Source organism: Bufo bufo, chromosome 2, assembly GCF_905171765.1.
Source record: "Bufo bufo chromosome 2, aBufBuf1.1, whole genome shotgun sequence".
Classification (NCBI taxonomy): Eukaryota; Metazoa; Chordata; class Amphibia; order Anura; family Bufonidae; genus Bufo; species Bufo bufo.
Genome location: NC_053390.1, coordinates 255,785,685 through 255,805,103, shown reverse-complemented (window position 1 = coordinate 255,805,103; position 19,419 = coordinate 255,785,685). Strand labels below are relative to the sequence as shown.

The 19,419-nt window shown below is 41.9% G+C and overlaps 1 protein-coding gene across 5 annotated transcripts in view; it reads left to right on the top strand.

Annotated features, from left to right (window-relative positions):
• The window catches only part of SPECC1L (sperm antigen with calponin homology and coiled-coil domains 1 like), a 75,488-nt gene extending 56,479 nt beyond the window's left edge, over positions 1 to 19,009 (top strand). For 3 of the 5 annotated variants that reach the window (XM_040416425.1, XM_040416423.1, XM_040416421.1), the window contains exons 11-17: positions 8,613 to 8,699; positions 9,638 to 9,797; positions 11,309 to 11,383; positions 11,668 to 11,770; positions 16,934 to 17,050; positions 17,175 to 17,234; positions 17,320 to 19,009. In XM_040416425.1, coding sequence (XP_040272359.1) covers positions 8,613 to 8,699; positions 9,638 to 9,797; positions 11,309 to 11,383; positions 11,668 to 11,770; positions 16,934 to 17,050; positions 17,175 to 17,234; positions 17,320 to 17,409 — 692 coding nt within the window. In that variant the 3' untranslated portion in view covers positions 17,410 to 19,009. The remainder of the gene's footprint in view (positions 1 to 8,612; positions 8,700 to 9,637; positions 9,798 to 11,308; positions 11,384 to 11,667; positions 11,771 to 16,933; positions 17,051 to 17,174; positions 17,235 to 17,319) is intronic. The other 2 variants (XM_040416422.1, XM_040416424.1) reach the window with 2 other exon arrangements.
• The last annotated feature ends 410 nt before the right edge of the window (positions 19,010 to 19,419 follow it).

Here is a 19,419-nt window from a genome sequence, read left to right as displayed (position 1 = left end):
TCCTGCAGAGCGGACTGGCCCAAGGGCTGGCCCTTAGTTCTTTGAAGGGTCAGGTGTCTGCGCTGTCCATTTTATTTCAGCGCCCACTGGCCCCCCTTGGTCCTGTCAAGACCTTCCTTCAGGGTGTGGCTCACGCGGTTCCCCCGTACCGTCCTCCGGTACCGCCCTGGGACCTGAACCTGGTTCTCTCAGCGCTCCAGGCTTCCCCTTTCGAGCCCCTGCGGACGGTTTCCTTGCGACTTCTGTCCTGCAAGGTTATTTTCCTTGTAGCCGTCACCTCTCTTCGGAGGGTGTCCGAATTGGCTGCACTCTCCTGTCTGGAACCTTTCCTAGTGTTCCACCAGGACAAGGTGGTTCTTCGTCCGGTCCCTTCCTTCCTTCCTAAGGTGGTCTCCGCCTTTCATCTGAACGAGGACATCGTTCTCCCCTCTTTGTGTCCTTCCCCTTCCCACCCGCGGGAGAGGGAGCTTCATCGCCTGGACGTTGTCAGGGCGCTCAAGGTTTACCTGGAGGTAACCAGCTCTTTCAGGCGTACTGACTCGCTCTTTGTGGTTCCGGAGGGGTCGCGCAGAGGGATGGCGGCATCCAAAGTTGCTATCGCCCGTTTTGTCAAGATGGCTGTTACTGAGTCTTATCTCGCCAAGGGCAAGGTTCCGCCCCTTGGTGTTACCGCTCACTCCACTAGAGCGGTCGGGGCTTCCTGGGCTCAGAGGAATCGGGCTTCTACGGAGCAGATTTGCAAGGCGGCCACTTGGTCCTCCTTGCACACCTTCACCAAGTTCTACAGGATGCATACTCATGCGTCGGCTGACGCTGCTTTAGGCCGTCTGGTGTTGCAGGCGGCAGTTGATTGATGCCTCTGGTGTTGGTCTAGTTTGTTCTGGTCCCTCCCTTCTGGGACTGCTCTGGAACGTCCCATGGTTTCCTGTGTCCCCCAAGGAATATGGGCGAGAAAAGGAGACTTTTGTATTACTTACCAGTAAAGTCTCTTTCTCGCTCTTCCTTGGGGGACACAGCACCCGCCCTTCATTTGGGTTACAGTTGTGGTTCCGGCTTGGTTGCCCCCGTTGGGGCTCGACAGTTCTTTTTTCCGGTTGGTGGTTATCTTTCACTACTTGGACACGCAACTGGCAGTCTCTTCTCCAGGCTGAGGGGTATAGCTGATGGAGGAGGGGCTTACAGCTTTCACTTAGTGTCACGCCTCCTAGGGAGCAGAGCTATACCCATGGTTTCCTGTGTCCCCCAAGGAAGAGCGAGAAAGAGACTTTACTGGTAAGTAATACAAAAGTCTCCTTTTTCCCTTTTTTAATTTGTAAGCAACACAGACAGAAAACACAGTATTGTACGCGTATCTCAGCACCACATCCTAAGAGCAACAGTATGACACCAGAACTTTTAGCCCTGCAATAACAGTGGGTTCATGGGCGGCTAAAGCACCAGCAGCTCTATCATACAGCACCTAATTGGTCCATTGCTGGCTTCTCTACGCTCAACCTTTCTCTTCTCTTTCCTGTTTTCAGGGGGTAGGTTATGATCATTTTGATCCCAGTGAGTGTTTCCTACTTGCTCATCTTCTTTGTGGAGTAGAAAGCCAGATTTATGATTTTCTATTTACTACTGTTACCATGTCTGTGTGTATATTATCTGCCATAGTAGGGCATCTGTGATATTACTCTACAGTGAGATGAATCATCTTTGCATGGTTACGAAAAAGACATATTGGGCTACTTTCACACTAGCGTTTTGGCTTTCCGTTTGTGAGATCCGTTCAGGGTTCTCACAAGCGGTCCAAAACGGATCAAACGGGCCCTAATGCATTCTGAATAGAAAAGGATCCGCTCAGAACGCATCAGTTTGCCTCCGTTCCGTCTCCATTCCGCTCTGGAGGCGGACACCAAAACGCTGCCTGCAGCGTTGTGCTGTCCGCCTGACAAAGCGGAGCCAAATGAATCCGTCCTGACACACAATGTAAGTCAATGGGGACGGATCCGTTTTCTCTGACACAATAGTAAAAGGATCCGTCCCCCATTGACTTTCAATGTTGTTCATGACGGATCCGTCATGGCTATAGAAGACGTAATACAACCGGATCCGTTCATGACTGAGGCATGCGGTTGTATTATTGTAACGGAATCGCTTTTGAAGATCCATGACTAATTTGCAAAAACGCTAATGTGAAAGTAGCCTAACTTCTCAACAAAACCGTACTAGGATGCATTATTTCACTTACCAAATTGTGCATACTGCAAAGTACATTGCACATCTTGTAACATAGTAACATAGTATATAAGGCCGAAAAAAGACATCTGTCCACCCAGTTCGGCCTCTTATTCTGCAAGTTGATCCAGGGGAAGGCAAAAAAAAACTGTGAGGTAAAAGCCAATTTTCCCCACTTGGGCCTCATGCACACGACAGTATTTTTTCACGGTCCGCAAAACTGGGTTCCGTTGTTCCATGATCCTTGTCCGGTTTTTTTTCCTTGTGTCTTCCTTGATATTTGGAGGATTACCAGACATGAAAAGTGAAAAAAAAAATCTAAGTCAAGTTTGCCTTGAAAATGATAGGAAAAAAACGGACACGGATCACGGACGCGGATGACAATCTTGTGTGCCTCCGTGTTTTTTCACGGACCCATTGACTTGAATGGGTCCGCGAACCGCTGTCCGTGAAAAAAATAGGACAGGTCCTATTTTTTTCACGGACTGGAAACACGGATCACGGACGCGGATGACAAACGGTGCATTTTCAGAGTTTTCAACGGACCCATTGAAAGTCAATGGGTCCGCAGAAAATCACGGAAAACGGAACAAAGGACACGGAACACAACAACGGTCATGTGCATGAGACCTTAAGGGGAAAAAAATTCCTTCCCGACTCCAATCGGGCAATCAGAATAATGGTTCAACAACCCATCTCTAGTAGCTATAACCTGTAATATTATTACACTCCAGAAATACATCCAGGCCCCTCTTTTAGTGAACTCCCCATCACCACCTCCTCAGGCAGAGAGTTCCATAGTCTCACTGCTCTTACCGTAAAGAATCCTTTTCTATGTTTGTGTACAAACCTTCTTTCCTCCAGACGCAGAGGATGTCACCTCGTCACAGTCACAGTCCTGGGGATAAATAGATGATGAGATAGATCTCTGTACTGACCCCTGATATATTTATACATAGTAACTAGATCTCCCCTCAGTCGTCTTTTTTCTAAAGTGAATAACCCTAATGCTGATAATCTTTCAGGGTACTGTAGTCCCCCCATTCCAGTTATTACTTTAGTTGCCCTCCTCTGTACCCTCTCCAGCTTTGCTATCTCTGCCTTGTTCACAGGAGCCCAGAACTGTACACAGTACTCCATGTGTGGTCTGACTAGGGATTTGTAAAGTGGTAGGACTATGTTCACGGGCATCTATGATTTTGATGCAAACCATTATCTTATTGGCCTTGGCAGCACCTGCCTGACACTGTTTTCTACAGCTTAGTTTGCTGTTTACTAAAATTCCTAGGTCCTTTTCCATGTCAGTGTTACCCAGTGTTTGATCATTTAGTATGTACGGGTGACTTGCATTATTCCTTCTCATGTGCATAACCTTACATTTGTCAGTGTTAAACCTCATCTGCCACTTATCTGCCCAAGCCTCCAATCTATCCAGATCCATATGTGGCAGTATACTGTCCTCTTCCGTGTCAATTACTTTACACAGTTTAGTGTCATGTGCAAAAATTTATATTTTACTGTGCAAGTCTACAAGATCATTAATACATATATTGAAGAGAATAGGGCCCAATACTGACCCCTGAGGTACTCCACTAGTGACAGGGACCCAATCTGAGTGTGTACCGTTAATAACCACCATCTGTTTTCTATCATTGAGCCAGTTACTTTCCCACATACAGATATTTTCTCCCAGTCAAAGCATTCTCATTTTATATACTAACCTTTTATGCGGTACAGTGTCAAATGCTTTGGAGAAGTCCAGATATACGACATCCATTGATTTGCCGCTGTCAAGTCTAGAACTTACCTCCTCATAGAAACTGATTAAATTAGTTTGACATGACCGATCCCTCATGAAGCCATGCTGATATGGCGTTATTTGCTTATTTTCATTAAGTTACTCCAAAATAGCATCTCTTAGAAAACCTTCAAACAGTTTACCCACAACAGATGTTAAACTTGCAAGCCTATAGTTTCCAGCCTCTGTTTTTGGACCCTTTTTGAATATTGGTGCTACATTTGCTATGCGCCAATCTTGTGGAACACTCCCTGTCAGTATAAAGTCCTTAAATATCAGAAATAAGGGTCTGGCCATGACATTACTTAATTCTCTTAGACAAATCGCCAGGACCAGATGGCACACACTCCCGTATCCTATTTTAATCTTTTTAAGATGCCGCTGTACTTCTTCCTGGGTCAGACAGGGCACTTTTAATGGGGAATTAATTTTTACATTCTGCATTTCATCTAACAGTTTATTTTCTTTAGTGAATACAGTGGAGAAAAAAAACATTTAATAGCTTTGCTTTCTCCTCATCGCTCTCTGCAACTCCCCCCTCATTACTCTGTAGAGGGCCGACACCTTCAGATTTATACTTTTTACCATTTATATAATTGAAGAACATTTTAGGGTTAGTTTTAGGGTTAGTTTTGCTCTCTTTGGCAATTAATCTCTCGGTCTCTAGTTTGGCTGCTTTAAGGTCTATTGGTTAATACTAAGTCCAGTATGGCTGTCCCTCCTAGTTGGGTCCTGAACTAGTTGGGAAAGGTAATTGTCTTTGGTTATTGCCAAGAACCTGTTTCCCTTATGAGATATACAGGTTTCAGTTTCCCAGTCTATATCTGGGTAGTTGAAGTCCCCCATAATAACCACCTTATTATGATTTGCCGCCTCGTCTATCTCGTTTAGTAGTAGATTTTCTGTGGACTCTGGTATATTAGGTGATTTATAATAAACTCCTATTAGTAATTTATTATTGTTTTTGCCTCCATGTATTTCTACCCACAGTGACTCCACATGTTTATGTCCCTCACTTATATCTTCTCGGACTTTGGGCTTTAGACAGGACTTTACATAAAGCCAGACCCCTCCCCCTCTCCTGTTTTGGCGATCCTTTCTAAACAGACTGTAACCCTGTACATTAACCGCCCAGTCATAGCTATCATCCGGCCATGTCTCAGTTATTCCCACTATGTCATAGTCCTCCTCACACATCACTAATTCAAGTTCATCAGTTTTATTAGCTTCTGGCATTAGTATACATGCATTTAAGAGGTTTATGTATATTTTGTACCCTACACTTTTCCTTCTGAGCTGTTCTAGTCCCTCCTTCCATTTCTCCCCCAGTCCCATTACCTTGCCCCCGGTCTCTATCTGCATCTTCCCATCCTATAACGTAATTACCCTCCCCCAGTCCCTAGTTTAAACACTCCTCCAACCTTTTAGCCATCTTCTCCCCTAACACAGCTGCCCCTTCCCCATTGAGGTGCAGCCCATCCCTACAATAGAGCCTGTAGCCAACAGAAAAGTCGGCCCAGTTTTTCAGGAACCCAAACCCCTCCTTCCTACACCAGTTCTTGAGCCACTTGTTAACCTCCCTAATCTTCCGCTGCCTTTCTTGTGTGGCTCGTGGTACCGGTAGTATTTTGGAAAATACTACCTTTGAGGTCCTTGTCCTAAGCTTTTGACCTAAATCCCTAAAGTCATTTTTAAGGATGCTCCACCTACCTCTTAGTTTGTCATTGGTTCTGATATGGACCATGACCGCTGGATCTTCTCCAGCCCCTCCCAGTAATCTGTCAACCCGATCCGCGTTGTGTCGAACTCGAGCGCCAGGAAGACAACACACCATTCGACGATCCTGGTCTTTGTGACAGATTTCCCTATCTGTACCCCTAATAATTGAGTCTCCCACTACCAGAACCTGTCTGGCCTGTCCTGCTCTCCTGGTCCCCTGCTTACTCGAGCTGACATTCCCTCGGACTGGCAGAGGAAGTGTCTGGCTACAGCAGTGCTCTGCCTGAACTGACATTCCCTCATCTGCCAACTGTGCAAACTTGTTGGGGTGTGTCAGATGCAGGGTTGTTTCGGGTATCGAACTTTCGAGACCCAATCAATACTTTTATGCCAGTATTGATTCGGTATCAGGATGTTAATTTTTTTTCTATACAAGACCCTTCTCTTATGGCGCTCGGCGCGCGCGCAGACAGTTGAGAAGGAGGGAGGGTATGACGCAGCCGCTCTGACCCCAATGAAGTGAGCGGGCTCTGAAGCTGCCAGCACCACTGCCACCAATGAATGTGCTATTAATTAAAGCAGGAGGCGGGACAGGGGAGGGAATACACTGCTGCGCCGTCTGAGCTAGTGAGCTCGGCGAACGGCAGCGGAAGCAGCCTCCTCCTCCTCCTGAGTGTCCTCCCCAGAGTCAAGCAGCCAGCATAGCAGGTGCCTGGCCACTGTGCCACCAATGATGATTAACCTTTAATACCAATACAGGAGGCGGTTGCCGGCGGTACCCGTCCCCTGTATCTGTATTAAAGGTTAATTATCATTGGTAGTGCAGTGCGCCCCCCCAGTATTAAAATGATTGGGCACAGTGGCTACAGGGTCCCCTCTTCATTGGTGGCAGTGGCAGCTTGTGATCGGAGCCCCAGCAGTGTAATCCTGGGGCTCCGATCGGTTACCATGGCAGCCAGGACACTACTGGGCCCTGGCTGCCATGGTAAGCTCCCTGCTGCTGTGTGCATTATGCACAGGGCAGCAGGGACAGTGTAAAGTCCTATTAACCCTAATAGAGATCTATTAGGGTGAATAGGACAAGGGTCAATAGGACAATAGTTATTACAATAGTTATTAAACAACAAAAAAAAAAGCCAAATTATTAAGTATAAATCGCCCCCTTTCCCAATTTTACATATAAAATAAACAATAAATATTTTACATATTGCCACGTCTAAAAAGTCCAAACTATTAAAATATTTTAATAAAAATAAAAACCACCTGATTTGCAATTTTTTTTTTTGTCACCCCATAGAGTGCTTGCTCAGTGAGCAGCAAACTCTTTTCCAAATTGTCAACGCTTCTCAGTGTTGAAATTCACCCGTTTAGATACTCGATGTGTGATTCCAAACGGGCAATTTGCTCACATTTTGAACAAAGATATGCACCCTCAAACGGCTGTTCCAGGACTGCATACATTAGACAAGATGTGCACTGGACTGCTCTTTTAACTATGTAACACATACTAAATGGGGATTACGCAAGAAAAGAGAAAAATACAATATAGTGAAGTGATCAGAATCTAACTTACTGTAGTCCCCTCCTAAAGTCCCTGAATCTCAAGTCACATAATCTAAAGTCACACACTTAAAAATCGAACACGCAAACGCTCACAAACTCGCGTTATTTGCCTGCTTGTATAAATGCAAACTCTCAAACCAGACAGCTTTTTTTCCTCTGTTCTGCTGCCATATACTGTACAAGGCTGTCTGACTCAGACTCTATGTGACAGATTTGATTTAGGGACCTTCTTGACAACTCTATTCTGGTAAGGAAGTTAAAGGGGTTGTAAAAGGTATCCTCCTGTGGATATGGAATAAGTGTGCTGCTCTATTCATCTTTATGGGACTGCCGGAGATAGCCGAGCACTTGTACTTGTTGATATCTGGCATGTGTGTTTTTTTTGTGAGAAGTCGTCGATGAAGCCGTCTTCAAGGCAAAATCGGCACAATGTCTTTCCAAACAGACACAATAGAATTAACTAAAAAAACTCAGCAATGGAACAGACATTGCACAATCCTTATTTTTAGATGTCTTAATTGGAGTAAAATTTTAATCTTTATTCACATTTATTTAAAATCCACTATTAGCACGTTAAATAGCCTAATAAAAGCAAATGTCCTTTCACTCTGTAGCCAGTGTTTTTTTCAAGTATTCTTTTATTCCTCAAAGCGGGAAGTAGTCTTGTGATTCAGAAACCTTTAGACAGTCCTTCCAATCCATAGTAAGATCATCCACCAGGTCCAAACCATTTTTGGAGACTCTTGCTTAGCATGGCAAAGTCTTTGTTCCAGTCTGGTCTCTCCTCTCCAGTAAGGAGCAATTTTCCTTGCTTCTTAACAGGACGTTTTCAAGTTTGCATTCAATCCTAGATCAGATCTCATAATTTCATCCCCAGACTAATACTCAACATTGGGGATATTTTGGATACATATTTTCACATTTTTATAAGCCCTATCATCGGTTCTCTCCATTTAGGAGTCCATTCCTTGTCTAATATGGGTCTACCTCATGGTAACAGCAGTAGTTCTTCCTGGAACTGCTTACAGGAGATCTTCCTGATGAAGGCTCTTCTGGAAAGCCCAAAGCTCCATCTTGGATATAACTGTGGATACCGTTCCATATCTGGTGGAAGATCACTAAATCTGCTTTCTTCATAGCCAATTCAACTACTTAGCATTAGTCCCCTACTGGGAAGAACTATACCCATGGTGCTGAATCCCCAATAAACTCCACAACAAAAATGTTTCTCTCCTTTTCTATAGGATTAGGACTGTAGGAACATTATGTAAGGTTAATCATTGCCATGTGTAATCAGAGTTTTTATTGTCTGCAGATCATTTGCTAAGAGCAGCCTCCAGTGCCAGAACTGCATCTTCCTTACCAAGGGTCCAGGCCATGGACAGTACCAAATCTATCGCTGGTAAAGCCAAAAAACTTGCTTCCTATGTGTAAATGAGCATTTTCCAGGACTAGCACATTGCGGGCCTACCCGTAGGATAGGTCATCAATACCAGATCAGTGGGAGTTGGACTGCTGGCACCCAGCCAATCAGCTGTTTTCATAAGCTCCAGGGCTGGAACTACACAGCTCCATACACTTAAATGGGAGCAGCACTGCAGTAACCAGGCACGGCCATTACACAGTGAACAGTAGTTCTGGTGCCAGGTTCCAGGTCTTGTGAAAACAGCTGATCAGTGGGGGGTTGGGAGTCATACCGCCACTGATCTGATATTGATGACCTATCCTAAACATAGGTCATCAGTAAGTAAGTCCTGGAAAACCCCTTTAAAAGCAAAATGTTTTTTATATAGGTGGGGTCATTGATGTGTTTAATTACAGCAATTTCCACCGAAAAAAATAGTTGTAAAAAATGATATAGGCATAATCCATAAAAAGTACATGCTGTCTGGTAAGTAACTAGGACTAGAAAATCACCTTTCATTATTCTGCAAGTCTACACTATATAATATCTGTCACTTTGCACGTCCTACATTAGCATTCAGTTTTGTTTTTTTAGTTATTTACTCTATTCTTTTGTTTTTCTACTTCCTGCCTGATATTAATAACAATATTGGGGAGGAAGTGTCTGACCTGAACGTCCATACTGATTTCCTGTCCCCTTCCTCTCCTTGTCTGGGATCCCTCATGGTGCTGATTTACAATGTAAAGCAGATGTGTGTTAATAAAACGGCGGTATAAATTTTCACTATCAAGCGGAGTTTTATTGCTGATAAGGAGTATTTTATTTTCTGCTAGTCTTAATTTATCATGTTCCATTGTAAAAGTCTAATACGGTGCCACATGTAAAGTGGTTCCTTTTATTTCTTTGTTCTGGAACATTCATTTTTGTTCTTTCAGTGTCGCGCCGCAGCAGTGAGGAACTGAAACGTGACATCACTGTGCCAGATGGGGGTTCTCCTTCTACTTTGATGTCAATGACCTCATCCTCACCGCAACTTTCTCTCACTTCTTCCTCTCCAACAGCATCTGTTACGCCAACTGCTCGAAACCGCATTAGGTATTGACCTTACTGATCTCTTTACCTCTAGCCTTTATATCTCCCCTGAAGTTAAATGATGCATTAAATAGTGTATGTAGTATCTATGGTAGTCAAGTGAATCTTCCGATTTGCTGGTCTAGGTAGAACGAGCTATTTTTTTAAAGAGTTCGGCTCATTATATAGATATACTGAAAATGAGCAGATCCGATATACAAGAGTGAGTCAAAAATTATCCGCACTCTGGTTGTAGAATGTCATCAACTTTCAGAAAAGACAAATTCTTTGTTTTTCAACAAATTCTCCCTAGTTACCTCTGTGCAGGTTTTTGCATGTTACGTCAGTTCAGTTGTAACTGTTGTTCGAGAAGCAATGGCTGCCCCACTTGTGATTTTCAAGAAAGAAGAGCAACGTGTAGTGATTTTTTTTTTTTTTATGGTCTGAGGATGTCTGGTGCCGAAATTTATCAAAGACTTTGTGCACAGTATGGAAAAAGTATATTGTTGCAAAGAAGTGTGTATGAATGAATAGAGAAGTTCCTGGGAAGTCACACAAGCGTCAACCTTTGAAGGAGACGGGCACTCGTGACAACAGATTCTGTTGGAGTTACAGTAGATAATATGGCAAAGAAGCCCCATAAAGACAAAGATTCACGTCTGATGAAGAGGTGAAGACGGCGGTGCATTCGTAGCTCACAGCTCACTCTAAAACATTTTTAATGTTTGTTGAGAGATGGAAAAAGTGTATTAAAAAGCAGGGCAACTAGGTCTAAAAATGATGTATTTGCCCTTTCTGAAAGTTGACTAAAATAAATTCTACAGCCAGAGTACGGATCATTTTTGAGTCACATTCGTATGTTTCATGTTGTGTGTTTAGTTATGTACAGTAGCTTTGTACAATGAAAGGTCATTTGCACATGCAGCAGATATCCTCCACTGCTGTCTAAGGCTAGTTTTGCATATGTGGGTATGGAGCCCATTGACTATAATGGGACCTGGCAGGGATTCGGTTGGTTTCCGACATGAGTGCTAGGACTCGACTGGACAAAAATTAGTGCGAGCGTCATCTTTTGTCCGGCCAAATCGAAACACGCATGCCAGAAACTAGTTGTATCCCTGCCAGATCCCATCATAGTCAATAAGGTCTGACGGTGCACCCGCCCTATCAGATTATCCAGCTATGTCGGATACGATGAAACCGCAGTGCGTATGTAAAAGTAGACTAATATCTTCAGCAGAATCTGAATATATTACATCTATTTTATGTAGTAGCAGATTTTACCCTTTACATTGCACTGTGTAAAATTTGCTACTAATCTGGAAGACGTCTGTGATGAACATGCATAGTTTGAGGTTTTATAAAATTTTACTCATATTGCAAATCTGCAATAATTACTTTGTGTGAACATTGCCTAAAGTGTACTTTCACTGTTTAATTACTGATTTTAAAGTTTTATATATATTAATAATATACATCAAAAGTTCAGTCATTGTGCAAATACATTGAATTACTTATCTTGTACTGACCCTGAGTTACAGCCTGTATTATAGACCCGAGATGCATTCACAATTGCTATTGGAAACAGTCAACAGACACACCCTTAACAGGTTAGCTGAGCTTCTGAAATGCAATATTCTGTGCTCCGCTGTGTTCTGGGAGTTAGTTTTTTCTTCCACATCAGATTGCCGTACAGTACCTGGTGTGAATGCTACACTTCCCAGAATGCAAGTCATTAGCGCAAGTTCTATACAGACTGTGGGGTATCAATTAAGTGGACTTTTCTTTGCTTCTTGGTTTTTGCACTCTGCTTGTTCTCATGTCTGCATTTAATTTCCTTTTGTTATACTTTATTATCTCTTGTTTTACAATTATTGTATACATTTGTATATAGGGAGGAGAGGAAGGACCCCTTGTCAGCTCTTGCAAGGGAATATGGTGGCTCGAAGAGGAATGCTTTGCTGAAATGGTGTCAGAAGAAAACTGAAGGCTACCCGGTAAGCATAGTGGGGCGGAGGTGCCTGAGTAAAGGCTAATTACTTACCTACTTGTTATTGAACGGTTTTTACATATCAGCCGTGTTGGGTTATGTAAATGTGGATTTGACCCTGAAGAAGCGTAGGCAGACTGTTAGGTTGGTTAATTAGTCCCTGGGTTATTAAGCAGCACTCTCTCTCCTGAGAGCGGATGAAGGATAGTTACCGGGATACATGTAGCTCCATCTGTCCAGGACCAGGAAAGAATTAGCAAATGCTATTTGAATCCACAGATGTTGGTTGCATGGCTGTCACGCTCTCTAAGTGGGATAGTTGCCACAGCAACTTTCTGGTGGCCACCGCGTATGGTCCATGGGTCCCATTCATCAGAACAGGAGCCAAGCTCGCTGAGCGTTGCATGGTTGCCTCAGCAAACGACTTGCCCAGTGTGCAATTGTATCAGATGAGGTGGCAGAGTCTGCCTGGACAACCCCTGTTAGTACTATGCACATTTAACTTAGTTTGCGTGACCATCCTCATTTTAAAGACCTACAGTAATTATAGTCTCAGTAACCATTAACTGAGAGACTTAGTGACATCACGTGACATTAGTCCTCTTAATCTTGAGAAGGAATTCCATCTTTTCTATCATTTCCTCACCAGCACTTACTGGAGATTTGTCTGTGAGGAGGGTGGATTTGATCAATTAAATAATGAGATACTATGCTATACTTTTGGTATGAAGGTCGTGTGACTTCCTGGCAAATAAAGGCATTGCACCAAACCTTACAGAAGCTTCTTTCAGTCTAGTCCTGTTTTAGCATTTTGTGGTCAGTATTCTTAGCCTACACGTCATCTGCAGAGTAAAACCGGTCGTCTCACAAAAATGCTAGAACAAGGTTTTACCTTTTGTGTCTTAGAATATTTGTACAGGTCTGTTCTTTTCTATTTTCTGCGCATCATCTGACCCTCGCAGATGTGACGGTCAGTACTTGTTACATCTTCATGTTTTTGGTTTTTTTTGTGTGTACCATTGTGTAATGTTTCTGTTGTGTTGTGAATAGCTGTGAGGTTTGCATAGATGTTCTAAATTAACCTCATGCAAACGTTATCTTAGTTCTTGATACTATGTACTGAAAACTGCCTACCCAGACCTCAGTTGTTTAGGGCTTCTCCAGATGTGTGGGCAAAATATAAGTTGATGGTGTAGACACTACAAAATTATATGATCGGGAAGAATAAACATCCTGGCTCCTTGTGTTTTATAGACTCTATTTCCCCTGGGACCATAGGAGATCCCATTGCTGGAAGTTCCCATGATCAGCTGTTATCATGTGGGCAGTCATGGCGTTAAGGCTTGTTTTCCCTGCAGACTATGGACAAATTAGTTTGTAGTCTGTAACCATGGAGACTATCTAGGTGTGATAATTCTGTATAATAGTGTCCATTCTGCCAGTGTTGGGATTTCTTATCTTTTACACAGGTGTTGTGGACATGCACAAAAATTGTCACACAGTGCGTTTGATGCCCCTTTGATAAATTGGCAGTTATATCAAAAATGGTTATACGTCCCAGTGTCACAACATCTTTCTGATGAGAACATCTCGGATTGTTAAATGGCACCAGAAAAAGTATCTTCTATCTGTGTGTGTGTGGCCAGTATAAAGACCATGATCCAAGTTGAATTTTCAGTTGATGACATTTCATATGGCCATGTACTGTATCTTGTGCTGATTAAGCGATATTAGCGCAATTGTAAACTATTACTAAAATGTAAGGAAGTTTATGATTTTATTTGTGAACGATAAATTGCTCTCATACTCGAATCTCTCAAATCTCATTCGCTCTCTTAAAGAGGTCTCCCACCCAGGTTCAGTGTCTTCTCGGATTTTGCCTGACACTTAAGATGCATGGGTTTGTGTCTGTGTTCTTTTCTCAAAGAACACAGTGACGTTCCTTGGACTTTTTCTAACACAATTTGGGGAAAGTTCATCTGTTCTTTATTATGTCTGTCTTTTTTTTTTTCCATTTCTCATTAAATGTTGTTAAATATTCTCACAATGTAATTAAGACAAGATTTCTTTATACAGGCAAAAATACATTTACTATGTGTTCCTTGAAGGTCTGACAAATCTCATGAGTAGACCAATACATCTGGGAATGTATTGGTCACCTACAACTTATGCAACATGCTTTACTGTTCAGCATATGGATACAGATTAAAGGGGACTTTCTGAGATTTTTTTTTATTATTATTGTAACAGAGCAGGAGGCAGTATGAAATAAAGAAAAAAAAACTACTCCCTTTTTAAATATCCCTTCAGTGCCAGATCTACAGCAGTCACTTGACGTTCACTGTTTGCATGACCGCTGCAGTCAGTCCTTGGCCTCAGTGGACACGTGTGCATAAATTGCATGTGACTTCCAGGTTAGTGATTGGCTGCGTCGGTCATATGAACGATGGACGGCACGTGACCTCTGCAGGTCCAGTGGGAACCAGAGCGTCAGGGACTGGTGCTTCATTGCTGGAGCATCAGGACATTTAAAAGGCTAGTAAGGTTTTTTTCTTTCGATTTCTGGTTAGACGAGGGTATGTGGTGGTGACTACTACAGGTTGAAAGATCCGATTGATGGAAAAGGAACGATTTATTGCTGATCGCTTGATCGCTGTACGCTATTACACATAAGGATAGTTGCTAAAATTTCATGCAATAATCTCTCCAGCTAATACAGTATACCCTTTTCTGTGTGCTATTAATATTAGCAAATCCTGAATTTTGTGTCCTGGAATCTGCCGGTTAATGTGATTCCTAGGCTGGACTCCTATTGTGTGTGCGCGCCTCAGCACGTACAGCAGTTCTAGAGTCAGGAAATGAATTCTTTATTATTATTGGTATTATTTTAGTTTCTTCCCAGAAATGAATTTGACCCAGGGACAGGCGGGGGTAGAGAAGACATGGACAGCGGGAGGGAACTTCCTGCTCCACTGAGAAGGAGATTCCTTTGTATAACAGACAAATATTATCACTCAGCTTTGTCTCTAATGCACATGGACATACTGTACTTGTGCTTCATGGATATACAGTATAGTCATTTGTTTCCCCCTTTTTATGTATGCAAAGTACAGGACCGTGGAATGAATCTAACGTCACTGCAGATCCTTTAAAGCAGAAATGTTTTTGAAATACGTAGACACAAAACAAGCATTACAACAAAATAAAATCACACTTGCACAGTAAAAAAGAGTAATGGTCCTTTTACATGGGAAGGCAATCTGGGAAGCCAATTATCAGGAATTTGTAAAAGGTCAACACTAGTTCATTGGGTGTTCCTGTCTTTCAGCCGGCCTTTAAAATGATCATTTCTGTGCAGCAGATCGGCCTGTGTACAGAGAGATCGGCAGCCTAGTAACAATTATTCTTTATGGGGATGAGCATACAGAGGAGATGATTGCTGTGTGTAAATGCAGCTCTCATCTTCCCTTTGCTGTCCGCAAAAATGCTGATCCGTTTTTCTTGCCAACAGTTCAGCATTTCCGCAAAAAAACGGATTGCATTCCTTTTTTTTTCTGATCCATAGACTTTTTAGTAGGGCCATGTCCTGATTTTCACTGACCAGTATAGGACATGTTTCATTTTTTTGCTGAGCCGTCTAATGGAAGAAAAGGGCCCCATAGAAGTGATTGGGACAGCATCTAACCCGCAAAAAAAAGCCACTATCTGGGGAATGTGGAAGCTTAAGAATGAACATATGCATCTCTTCATGTAGTGCAAGGATACCGAAAAAAAGCGATGCATTAGAAAAAAGCAGTGAATACAATACCCACAAAAATATTCAGCCTTCCAAAATGTGCCTTATCTGATCCTGAAGCCAGTCTCGCCCAGGGTCTTTTTCAACATGATGAATTTGGTGATTTTTCATCGTGTAAAAAGGCATGTTTCTTTTTTTCTTTTCTTTTTTTATACTTAAGGGGGAGATTTATCAAACTGGTGTAAAACTGGCTTAGTTGCCTATAGCGAACAGTCATATTTCACCTTTTATTTTCCAGAGGAGCTCTGAAAAATGAAAGGTAAAATCTGGTTGCTGTGGGCAACTAAGCCAGTTTTCCGTTACACCAGTTTTGATAAATCTAACCCATAATCTTAGCTTTTTTTTAGAATTTTACAACTTGTAGTAAGCTGTTACCCTAGTGTTAGACTATTTTTGTTTGCCATTTTTTTGTATAATTGGGGTATGGACTAAGTCTTTTTGTGTTTTTTAATTTATTATTTTTTTAATATAGTCTGTCCCTCAAACAGCATCCCCAGTTAGACTGAGTTCATATCACCATTTCATCAAGATTTCCGTTCTTCTCATTCGTAAAAAATAAAAAGTATCCCCTTGCATCCGTTATGCATAGGATGCATTTTTTTTTTAAAGGATCCTGTTGCATCAGTTGTCATTTGGACCATTTCCGTCTGAGATCCTTTTTTTAGACGGAAAAAAGTTCCACATGAGGGACTTTTTTTCATCTAAAAAAACAGATCTCAGATGGAAATGGCTCAAACAGATGACAACTGATGCAATAGGATCCTGTTTTTTAAAATTTTTCCTCTCTTCTTCTGATGGATCAGAAGAACGGAAAGCTAAACAGTAATTGCAGTAAAGCTGTCTACTTAGACCCAGCGGCAGCCTCCTAATACTGGCATCCCGGCAATGATGGCGGTCACCTGACCACCACGGCCTCTTTTACATACACTGACTGTACTCAATGAGTACAGTCTATTTGATAAAAGATGAAAACTGCTTCTGTCTTCAGGGTCATGTAGAGAGACCCTGAATGTTGTCCTGAAGATGGAAATAAATAAGCAAACGTAAGATCTTGAGTCCAGTCCTGTTTTGTGCCTGGTGATGTCCTGTTCTGGGTGGATCCTCTTTGTGAAAGTGCCCATCAGCTTCTTCAGGGTCTCTGTCGGTTTGTGACTTCCATACATCCGACATTCGGTTGCCTGATTGCCCTGGCAGACAGCTTAAACCTGCACCGTATATATGAATGGTGCAGGCCTTAAGTACTTACACCGCCCACCATTAAGCAGTTCATCTGCTTTTCTTTGTTTCTGATGGTATAAATGGGTATTAGTCTATAGACTAGACTTTGCATTCATCCTTTACTTTTTAGATCATTATGCATTCTTTGTTTTGCAGAATATCGATATCACGAATTTCAGCAGCAGTTGGAATGATGGGCTTGCATTCTGCGCTTTATTGCACACCTATCTTCCTGCCCACATCCCATACCAAGAGCTGAGCAACCAAGACAAGGTATCTAGTTGACTGATGTGTATTTGTCGTAGTACATAGAAATACGAGTCCATCACCTTTAAACCAGATATGACTTGCCAAGAAGTCTGTGACTTAGCGTCCTTTTTTCCCCCTCACTTCATAGAGGAGAAATTTCACTCTGGCGTTCCAAGCAGCTGAAAGTGTGGGCATTAAATCTACGCTGGTGAGTTATTCTGATAACTACTTTTTTATTTTAATTTTTGTCATTTTCTCTTTTATTTAAAGCCTTTTACATTTTCTCTTTCCAGGACATAAATGAAATGGTACGAACTGAGCGTCCTGACTGGCAGTGTCTCATGACGTACGTCACGTCAATCTACAAATACTTTGAAACCTGAACTTGAATCTTGCTTATGTCTGTCAAGACCTCCACCACCATATGGAATTTCCTTGAGCAATTGTGGACACAAGCATTGCCATTCATATGATGTGAGAGTGGTAGAAGTGTCTTAACTGCCCAGCATCCTAAAACAGATCTCACCGATATTCCAGAAAGACTCTGACACACACATCCGTGAGCAAAGGGTCATCCCATTTTCCGATTGTAGTATTTTGGGATGCAGCTTGTGCCAAGGCCGTGGAAGCAACAAGATGAATGCAGTGGGTTACATCAGTTTTTAATTCTTGCTGATGTTCTGCTAGTGCCTTAGCAGTGTGCGTTCCTTACAGATGCTCTGACCACCATCATAAACAAACAGTAGTAAACGGTAAAGGGATACACACTAGATGCACTTTTTGTGCAACCATCCTAGCTGCTGCCTTTTAATTGCTGATTGTCCCCTGTTCTCCGTGCCTATAACACTAGTGACAGTACATGTGAATGTTTCGCTACATTCAGCTCTTGGCCTTTGGACATATGAGAGCTGTAAATGACTGATAGGAACACTGTACATGCAGCAGTGGACTGACCACAATTGGGATATAGCTGCTGAGATGTTCCCAGGCTATGTCATGCACAAAACCTTGGACTTCATATCCCATGTCTCTTTAAGGAACTTTGTTCAAATATCTTCACAAGCCACATACCAGGCTCGGTACATGCTTCCTTCCGCAGGTGCTTTCCCAGAAGGGTTATATTAATATTCAGAATTTATTTTATTATTTTTGGTTAAATTTTCTAGTATTGAAATGGATGCTTCTCATTCCAGTGTACATGAAGTTTTAGCTTTCCCACTACTCCAAAGTACTGCACAAGCTTCATCTGGACTCTTTAGCATTTTAACATCTTGTAAAATGTAGATGTCCTGAAATCTTTTTTTTTATTTTTTTCTGCCGTCATTCCACTCAGATCTTTGGTTCATGGAAAGAATCTTCCAAAGGCTTCTCATTATAGGTGGACACTTCAACACCATAATTGTTTTTTACCTAGAAGCTAAGACGATTTAGATTTTTTTGGGATAAGACCTTGTAGCACATGTGCTATGGCAGTGTTACTTAATCCGTTAGTTTTATAATTCCATGTCGGCACTGCCATAGCACTTTGTGTTTGTGTTATATAAGTATGAATTATGCTAGCAAAACACCATGCCTTCTTAAAGGAGAAAAGTGGAGAGCCGATAATTCAGCACTAACCTGTCTTGAAAGACCACTTTAGGAATTGTGGTCCAGAATTCTTAGCAAGTAATCCATTTTGATCCAAACAGAGCGTGTTTAGCTGGTACACATTCCCTGTTACCTTCACAGGTTACTCTGCAGCTATTTCTGAATGTTCTCCACCATTTGGCTGTGAGGGTCAGATTTTGGAGTGGTTGTTTTGCCTTCCGATAGCCAGCATTAGCTGTTGGTATGAGGTCAATAATATAGGGCATTCACTGTTAAATACCATTTACATAAGACACTATAGGCATATTTTATAATGTAAATTCTCCAGGTTAATTTATTTTGTTCTGTTACTTAATAACTTTTCACATGCACAAATGTAGAAAGTAAACGTTTTGCCAAAAAATTATTTTTTTTTTGTATGTGGCAGTCAGTATGAGTCTTTGTAACCTTTACTGTATATGACATGTTCTTATTCTAATGTTAACTACAAAGTATTTAAACAGAAACTGCCTTCATAATGAAAAAATGTCCTTGCAGTTTTACATTGATACTTAAGCTTTAACCACATCCTGTCAGCAGAGCCCTATGAAAGCAGTAACAATAAAACATGTATGCCATCTTTTAGGTTTTGCTCTGCAAGCAAGGTGTTATTGGCAGTATTTTATTATTATTATTATTTTATGAATAACCTATCTATTACATATGATATATGTAACATGCATTGGCTTTGCGATGCAAAAGGGCATTTCCAAAATAAAGACATAAAGCTTTGTTTGCACGTATCGGCTTGGTTATTGAGTTGATGT